This window comes from Littorina saxatilis, linkage group LG9 (genome assembly GCF_037325665.1).
Source record: "Littorina saxatilis isolate snail1 linkage group LG9, US_GU_Lsax_2.0, whole genome shotgun sequence".
In the NCBI taxonomy this organism is placed as follows: Eukaryota; Metazoa; Mollusca; class Gastropoda; order Littorinimorpha; family Littorinidae; genus Littorina; species Littorina saxatilis.
Genome location: NC_090253.1, coordinates 14,593,219 through 14,603,218, shown reverse-complemented (window position 1 = coordinate 14,603,218; position 10,000 = coordinate 14,593,219). Strand labels below are relative to the sequence as shown.

General features: G+C 44.1%; 1 protein-coding gene across 1 annotated transcript in view; it reads left to right on the top strand.

Moving 5' to 3' along the window:
• The window catches only part of LOC138975355 (beta-glucuronidase-like), a 23,636-nt gene that overhangs the window by 10,538 nt on the left and 3,098 nt on the right, over positions 1-10,000 (top strand). The window contains exons 6-10 of the mRNA XM_070348016.1: positions 1,770-1,898; positions 3,398-3,573; positions 4,270-4,419; positions 5,546-5,621; positions 9,757-9,933. Of these exons, the coding sequence (XP_070204117.1) occupies positions 1,770-1,898; positions 3,398-3,573; positions 4,270-4,419; positions 5,546-5,621; positions 9,757-9,933 (708 nt within the window). The remainder of the gene's footprint in view (positions 1-1,769; positions 1,899-3,397; positions 3,574-4,269; positions 4,420-5,545; positions 5,622-9,756; positions 9,934-10,000) is intronic.

Genomic DNA, 10,000 nt, shown 5'->3' with positions numbered 1-10,000 from the left:
CCACTGCGCCCGTCATGGCTTCATCCGATGTTCGGAAATAACTCTGGCGGGTTTGTGTAGGTTTTGTTAGAGAGTGAATACTCTTGATTTTAGTGATTCAAACTTTCTCACGTGACATTATAGGCCAGTTACCAGCGGGGGTGGGGGGGGGGGGGCGGGGGGGGGGGGGGGAGTGTGCTGTGTTTGAATTACGTGGACATAGAGCAGGCGTAGATAGCTTGCTTGTTGTTGTTGTTGTTGTTGTTGTTGTTGTTGTTGTTGTTGTTGTTGTTGTCGTTGTCGTTGTTGTTGTTGTTGTCTCCACTTAGGGAGGGATTGGGTGGGGGAGAGGGGGGGTGTATGTAGCATTGACACTTCGCCATGACAGCTGTTTATTTTATTGATACGAATTAAATTCTTAAAGTCCTCGGTGAGTTTTGAGGGTGCGAAGTGAAACCTTGAAGCTTCACAAAAAGTCATTTGCAAACGTAACGAATATTTGTGTATTTCAGTACTAAACAAACATTTCATTTTCATTTTTTCATTGGCTCACGTAAGTGTAGCCTATGCGATGATAAACTTTGTCTGTCTGTGCGTGCGTGCGTGCGTGCGTGCGTGCGTATGTATGTATGTGTGTATGTCTGTGGTAAAAACTTTAACATTTCCGAGTCTATGGATTACGTCAGTCTCGGTCAAAAGTGTTCGACGTGTGTGATAGAAACTATTTGAAGACGTCACAGTATGACGTAAGAGGGTTAGACGTCACGCAAAGGAATTACTGAAAGTCTCGGTCATTGTTATTGTGAGCGGGCCGAGACTTCTTGGCAGATCCAGGGTCTCGCTTTCTTGCATAGTTTCACCTATGCTCAGGGGCGGACGAGGGGGGGGTTTCTGGGGTTTCCGGAACCCCCCCCCCCCCAGCCAAAAAATAAAAATATTTTTGTGTGTTTTTTTGGGTTGAGTTTCAATTTTGTGGGTATTAATCAGTGACAAAATCTGCTGCCTGGAACTGGTAATGATCATCCTCAGAATGCACCAGCTTGCACCATTTTGCATCCTTTTTTTCAAAATTTTCCGGGGGGGCATGCCCCCGGACCCCCCTAGCAAGCTAGGCGCTTCGCGCCGTCGGCTCGGCGCTTCGCGCCTTCACACCCATATCTTCACAATATACTTTTGGAAACCCCCCCCATAAAATGAACTGATCCGCCCCTGATCCGCCCCTGATGCTTACTGTGTGTGTGTGTGTGTGTGTGTGTGTGTGTGTGTGTGTGTGTGTGTGTGTGTGTGTGTGTGTGTGTGTGTGTGTGTGTGTGTGTGTGTGTGTGTGTGTATGTGTGACGGAGTGATTGAGTTTGTGTTACTGTTTGTCGATTTCTTACGTGAGCCTTGAAGGCTTCGCCTCTTGTTTTTCATTACTTTATTGTCCCATCGCTGGGAAATTCGGGTCGCTTCCTCCCAGTGGAAAGCTAGCAGCAACGGAGTCGCGCTACCCAGGTGTCTGCGTGTTTAGGTGTATTCAACCAGAGACTATAGAGTATACTCTACAGTCTCTGATTCAACCACCTGCACTTATGGCAGAATGACCAAGGTCTTTTACGTGCCATTGTGATGACACGGGGGTGGGACATGGCTGCCGTCTCTGGGTCTGCACATAAAGTTGACCCGTGTCCGTCCCTGCCCGAATTCGAACCTGCGACCTTTCGATCACAAGTCCAGTGCTCTACCAACTGAGCTACCGGGCCACGTCAAGCCGAAACTGACAAATGGTGTTTGTTTTTTTCTCTCTCCAGGTAAACATTTCAGGGGACGTGTACCGGCAACCATTCGGGATTCGCACAGTGAAGGTGACAAGCAACCAGTTTCAAATAAACGGACACCCTTTCTACTGCCACGGAGCCGGCAAGCATGAAGATTCGGATGTGAGTGCGTCTCTGTGTATTTGTTTGTTTGTTTTTTTTCAATCTCGAAGTTCTTGCTCGTTGCTTATGTTGAGAGACCGGAGATCTTGTATCAGTATAAGTATGTTATCTGTTTGTACTTTTTTCTGCTAGAAAGCATAGGAAAGCTGTCGCAGCCATGAAATCGAGTAATCTGAACATGCATCATTTCGTTTTTGTTGTTGAAATTACCGAACGAAAAAGAGGTCAGAAAGTGAAATTAGTATTACAGTATTCAGTAAGTATATCTCTAGAGAGAGAGAGAGAGAGAGAGAGAGAGAGAGAGAGAGAGAGAGAGAGAGAGAGAGAGAGAGAGAGAGAGAGAGAGAGAGAGAGAGTCAGTGTGTGTGTGTGTCTGTGTGTGTGTGTGTGTGTTTGGAATGAACTATCGCGATCGCTGTATTGTAAAACTCAAAACTATTTCCATCTTTCATTCTGGTTTTGATTCAATTATATTATAATGCTACGATCGGGAATTGGTCGCAAGACATTCGTAAATGTTCTTAACAATTCGCCACCATTCGTCTGTTGTTGTGAATAGTCTCCTGTCCGCCCAGCCGACCTTCCCCTTGACCACCCTGCTTGTGACCTCGATGTTTGATGCCCCCGCAAGGGGCATGGTACTCTCTAAGCACCCAAAACCTCAAAGAGAGATAACTGGCGGAAACCTTCCTATTGTAGTCTCCTGTCCGCCCAGCCGACCTTCCCCTTGACCCTGCTTGTGACCTCGATGTTTGATGCCCCCGCAAGGGGCACGGTACTCTGTAAGCACCTAAAACCTCAAAGAGATAACCGGCGGAAACCTTCCTATTGTAGAACATGCTCCTAATATTCGCAAGGAAGGCATAGTCTTCACAATGTACGAATTTCTTTTGAATTTAATACGAATGGTTGCGAATGCCTTGCGAGCGCTACGAATACATTGCGAAGATTACGAATGGCTTGCGAATATTTACGATCGGTTGCGAACAAAGTTACGAATATGCCTTCCTTGCGAATATTGCGAATATTAGGAGCATGTTGCTAATGTTCGCAACAATAGACGAATGGTTGCGAATAGTTAAAAACATTTAAGAATGTCTTGCGTGTAAGCATGATGAAATGATGTGTACTTGCCTGGTTCAGCTGGAGAACAAAATAATGACGAAAAGACGCGATCGCAAGAGCTTTTATAGCACTCGATTGCGTATCCGCTTTATTTGTAAAGTGTTTGCAAGCACTCGCAACAATCGCAAGGCCATTCGCAACATTCGCAAGGATTCGTAAGGCTTCGCATGTTCAGTATTTTTTCCTGTTCATTCGTCTCTTTTCTTGCTGAATACAACATGTTCATATTCGCAAGGATATTCGGCACTGACTGTACGTATGACAGGCATTAGCGTTCGCTTGAGTTCGTGTTCCTATTGTTCTTCGTGTTGTTATTGTACGTATCATGTTAGAATTGAATACAGTCTTGTTTAAGCCAACACTTTCCGTCCCAGATTCGAGGAAAAGGTCTGGATTACGCATTAATTGCCCGAGACTTTGCCATGTTGAAATGGCTTGGCGCCAACTGTTTTCGCACATCCCACTACCCCTACGCCGAGGAGATCATGGACCAGGCTGACAAGCTTGGATTTGTGGTCATCAACGAAAGCCCTGGTACCGCCATCAAAAGGTATACGTACTAAATGTACAAAGATTGCATGTGTAACTGGCTCATTGTTGCAGTCGTATTTGCTGTAATGTCTTTGGTCCATCTTAGAGACACACTGACAAATACACAGGCTAGTGCAACTGCGTTTTATTCAGGAACCACATGGAAGGTGCTCTCTTGAGAAAATCCGATTGCGCATGACCAATACATTAAAGAAAACACGCGCGAGTTATAGAATCATGGAACCACGCACTTTTTATATTAACGGAGACAAAACAGACAACTGTTGTAACTATTGTAAAAACGTATTTGTTTAGATGACCTGAATCTCTTTTCATTATGAGCAAATTAATTCGTAAATAATCTGCGTGTTCAGTCAGACAGATTTTCTCAGAGATCTTCCAGAGACAAAAGTATCAGATGATGATGATGATGATGATGATGATGATGATGATGACGATGACGATGACGACGATGACGACGACGACAACAACAACGAAGGCAAAGACTACGATGACAACGATGATGATGACAACGACTACGATGGTGATGGCTACGACGACGATGACGACGTCGACGACTTTTACGACGACGATGATGATGGTTTAACGCTACTGCTGTGGTTTTTATCCTTTTTTATTACTTTTATTTATTCATGCTTGTTGAGCGCTTGGTTGTTCTGTCCATGATTTATTTTTTCGCTGGAATCCGTTGCAGCACAGCAAATATGGGCACTGTATCGCTGACACACCACAAAGAGGTGATGGCGGAGATGTTCCAGAGAGACAAAAATAGACCCTCGGTCTGCATGTGGTCTCTGGCCAATGAGCCCGCTGTTAATTCCCAACAAGCGGAGGACTACTTCAAGTCAGTTGGTTTAAACAGCTTTTCATTATTTTTTTTTTATTTTTTACATTTTCATGAAATGTAGAATCATGGGTGTAAAAACAAGGAGAAGCTTTTTATTTTAATTCATTTAAAAAACAAAAATTAAATATTTTTTTTTTTTTTTTTTTTTTTTTACATTTTGATTAAATGTAGAGAATCATAGGTGTAAAAACAAGGAGAAGCCTATCTTAGCCTAGAGTTGTGTTTTCTTGCACTTGTTCTTTAAAGGCAGAGTAAGCCTCCCGTAAACCATCACAGATACGGTCAGGCTTTTACACACAGTACAAACACCATTTCATTTAAACACTCACCAATTGAGAACATCCTAGGTGCCCTCCGTAAAGAGCGAACAATTTTCAAAGAATTTATTTTTGCGTGGTTTATCTTACCCCTGAGCCATCGTGAACCCGTGTGATCCAGTTTTCCCTTTTCACAATGCAGTCGTCATAGTTAGTAATTTGAATGCGACTCGACGTGAGCTTATTTACAATAGCACGTTTTTTTTATGCACGAAACAACGGCTGTGGTTCACAAGAACTCTAGCGATGGCTTTTGACTGTTGAGAGGAACGGCGATTTGCACTGATAAACCGGCCGTCGTCTGCTACGACCCTTGCGTGACCCTGCTTCCGGGCTTTTCTTTTTTTAAACTTTCACAACTTCGAATTGTTCTGATCTTGTCTTGATGAAAAACGAATTCTTTTATGATTAAAGAATGTTTGTGTAACAAGCTGTCAATTTATTATTTAGATTTTAAAAGTTAGGTCTAGCGCAAAAACGAGGCGCCGTTGTTGTTAACGGAACAAGTCTACGAAAATAAATTCTTTGAAAATGTCTCACGCTCGACAGAAAGCAGCCAGGATGTTCCCGTTCGGTGAGCGTTCAAATGGAAGTATGCTTGTACTGTATTTAGACGCTCGGGGAGCTCTGTGATGGTTTACGGGAGGCTTACTGTGCCTTTAAGAGTTTGGTGGTTTAAGTTGTTATGGACAAAACAAAGCAAGACAAGACAATACAATACAAGACAATAACCTCCAATCCTCGTTTTTTTTTATTCTGAATTTTTTAACGTTAGCAGTCCAACTGGTTTTTTTAATTTTTACCAGGGACTTGATCAAGCACACGAAGGACATGGACCACACGAGGCCGGTGACTATTCCGGGTGTCGGCAGTGGTCCGGTGGTGAGTGTTCTCTGTCCTAAACGCAGAGTCCTTCCCGTGGAACTTCTTTTATTTTATTCTTTTTTTGTTCACTGATTTCTTTCGTTTTCGTTTGTATGGCCATGTTGGGTTTGATGCGTGCATGCCTGGTTTTCTCCTGTGGATGGGTGTCGGCACAGGAGGTCTGCCCGCTGTCCTCAGCCAACATGCTCCGTCTTCATGGCAGCTCAAATTTTTTATCGAGGTTCTCTCCTCTAGATCCGCCGTGTTTCGCCTAGGAGCTTGCGCTGCCTAGTTGATAGGGTCACCTCGTAGAGGATGTGGTCATAGACCACGCACGGTCGGTCTTGGGATAGGGAAACGTTATGCTAGTCCGGAGGGATTACGCCACAATGGCCACCTCGCGAAGACCCAGGGTCCTAGACTAGGGAGGTCCAAGGGGGAGCACCGGGAGGGCTACCCCTCTACCCGCACCTCCAACACAATCCCTTCCCCTGGTAGCTTCATCCCCAAGGAGGAAACAGAGCTACCTGCAACACCCCACTGATTTCTTTCGAATGCAGTGTATGTCAATGGGCACGGTGTTTACAGCTTTGTTGCGTCAGTGCAATCTACTCTATAATACTTCACTCACGTCAAATAAACTCACATTATTCATGTATGTATGCAATGTATTGTATGTACATTTATAATATGTTCTTACTTCTGTTTATCTACAAACAAGTAGCAGTTGTTTTCTTTACTTGTTTATTCTTTAGCCATTTTAGACTAGTCCCTCTACAGGGCGAGGGCCAGATGTAACAAGAGGCGAAGCCATCAAGGCTCACGTAAGAAATCGACAAACAGTAACACAAACTCAATCACTCCGTCACACATACACACACACACACACACACACACACACACACACACACACACACACACACACACACAGAAAGAGCATAGGTGAAACTGTGCAAGAAAGCGAGACACTAGATCTAGATCTGTCTGTCTGCATGTAGCCTACTTACAGGACACGACTGCCAACTAGTCTCGGCGCGCTCAAAATAATAATGACCGAGACTTTCAGTACTTCCTTCGCGTGACGTCTAACCCTCTTACGTCATAATGTGACGTCAATGTAATGTGACGTCTTCAAATGTTAGAGTTTCTACCACAGACATACACACACACGCACGCACAAACACACACACACACACACACGCACAAACGCACAGACAGACAAAGTTACGATCGCATAGGCTACACTTACGTGAGCCAAAAAAGCAGATCACGGCTTACTCTATAGATCTATTACCGGCCCTCGTTAAATAAAGAATTGTTCTTACTCTGCTCACCATCTCAGATCTGTTCCTGGATGCTTCCATGTGGTATAAGCTAGCTAGGCCATCCCGCCAATTGGACACATGCCAAAAACCAACAACCTTCCATGTGGTATAAGCTAGCTGGGCCATCCCGCCAATTGGACACATGCCAAACATCAACAACCTTCCATGTGGTATAAGCTAGCTAGGCCATTCCGCCAATTGGACACATGCCAAACATCAACAACCTTCCATGTGGTATAAGCTAGCTAGGCCATCCCGCCAATTGGACACATGCCAAACATCAACAACCTTCCATGTGGTATAAGCTAGCTAGGCCATCCCGCCAATTGGACACATGCCAAACATCAACAACCTTCCATGTGGTATAAGCTAGCTAGGCCATCCCGCCAATTGGACACATGCCAAACATCAACAACCTTCCATGTGGTATAAGCTAGCTAGGCCATTCCGCCAATTGGACACATGCCAAACATCAACAACCTTCCATGTGGTATAAGCTAGCTAGGCCATCCCGCCAATTGGACACATGCCAAAAACCAACAACCTTCCATACGGTATAAGCTAGCTAGGCCATCCCGCCAATTGGACACATGCCAAAAACCAACAACCTTCCATGTGGTATAAGCTAGCTAGGCCATCCCGCCAATTGGACACATGCCAAAAACCAACAACCTTCCATGTGGTATAAGCTAGCTAGGCCATCCCGCCAATTGGACACATGCCAAAAACCAACAACCTTCCATGTGGTATAAGCTAGCTAGGCCATCCCGCCAATTGGACACATGACAAAAATCAACAACCTTCCATGTGGTATAAGCTAGCTAGGCCATCCCGCCAATTGGACACATGCCAAACATCAACAACCTTCCATGTGGTATAAGCTAGCTAGGCCATCCCGCCAATTGGACACATGCCAAAAACCAACAACCTTCCATGTGGTATAAGCTAGCTAGGCCATCCCGCCAATTGGACACATGCCAAAAACCAACAACCTTCCATGTGGTATAAGCTAGCTAGGCCATCCCGCCAATTGGACACATGCCAAAAACCAACAACCTTCCATGTGGTATAAGCTAGCTAGGCCATCCCGCCAATTGGACACATGACAAAAATCAACAACCTTCCATGTGGTATAAGCTAGCTAGGCCATCCCGCCAATTGGACACATGCCAAACATCAACAACCTTCCATGTGGTATAAGCTAGCTAGGCCATCCCGCCAATTGGACACATGCCAAAAACCAACAACCTTCCATGTGGTATAAGCTAGCTAGGCCATCCCGCCAATTGGACACATGCCAAACATCAACAACCTTCCATGTGGTATAAGCTAGCTAGGCCATCCCGCCAATTGGACACATGCCAAAAATCAACAACCTTGCGTGCTTTCTGTGCAGGGTGGGAAATTTGTTTATGAATTAATTTTGAAGATTAAAACTGTAGTGGCTTTTAAGAAATTAATTTGTTTTAAAAAGACTCTGATCAGCTACAGAGCTTGAGCAGCCATAGTGTTGATATTTAGTGTGTGTTTACGTGGAGAGAAGGCCCGTGTGACTTGGAATAATAGGCCGTGAAAAGTAGGATATGCGCCGAAATGGCTGCGATCTGCTGGCCGATGTGAATGCGTGATGTACTGTGTAAAAAATTCCATATCACACGGTATAAGTAAATCCCTGCGCCTTGAATATGTGCGCGATATAAATTGCATAAAATAGAAAAATAAAAAAATAAAAATCCCTGCGCTTAGAACTGTACCCACGGAATACGCGCGATATAAGCCTCATATTGATTGATTGATTGCTTAATGATCTCTTGCAACTGCTTAGCCAGATCTGAGAGTGTTGGCAAAATCGATCACACGGGGAAGGACTGTGTCTTGATTTGACCTGTTGCTCAGGGCACTAATTGCTACAGGACATAGTTAAGAAAGGAATGGCTGAAAGTTGGAAGGCAACCAAAATTGTATAGAGCGTTGGTGATGAGCACGCGATGATGACACCATTGGGATTACGAACGCTTTGACCCTATCTTTTTTTACCTTCTTTTTTTACCTTTTTTTTTTTTACCTTTTCAAATCAAGCCTTCTTTAATTAAACAAGTGATGAATCTGTTCATCAATTCATTTGAAATGTATATACACAAATTGACCCTATCTTATCATTCATATTAATAATAATAATAATAATAATAATAATAATAATAATAATAATAATAATAATAATAATAATAATAATAAAACATTCTTCTATCGTGCTGTTCACCGTCAGATAACAGTCTCATGGCGCTTTACGGGAAGAGGCTTTTGGCATAACGTCTCCTTCTCTTCTCTAATCTGCATTTTATCCACTTAAAAACAGTATTTGATAATGTGAAAGTCCAGTGAAGTTATTCATATCCTCACGCACTGTCGAGACATGGACGTAATGCCATATACGAGCCATCGTTCAGAATGTTATCTTTATATATCACCTGAGCTAAAAGCCATTTTCTGATGTAAAACAAAATCCAAAATACACACTTTATTTTTCTCTAACGATATGGATGGATTGTTTTATGTGCAATTGCAGCACAAGTCTAGAACAACGACTGTCAAGATCTGTGTCAAATGTCAGTATGGTCAAAAACACATCAAGAAAACGAAAGTCTACAATAATCCCAGGGTCACAGGGTCACAGGGTCACAGGGTCACAGGTTCAAATCCAGGCAGGAACAGACACGGGTCAACTGTAAGTGCAGACTCAGAGACGGTATCCATGTCCCATCCCCGTGTCAACACAGTGGCAATACTATATATTCCCTGCTCTTTGACATGACTCGATCGTTTCACAGGCACAGGCTCTCGACGTGATCTGTGTCGGTAGCTGGTACGCGTGGTCTCACGACATCGGACACACGGAGGTGATTCAGCTGGGGGTCAACTCGGACCTCCCAGGCACCTTCCACGCCAACAACAAGCCTATCATGGTCACAGCGTACGGGGCTGACGCCGTTGCAGGCTTCCACCAGGTGATTTGAAGATGTTCGTGTCTGGTGAGCAAGTAAACATGCGGGCGACTGAGTGAGTGAGAGACTC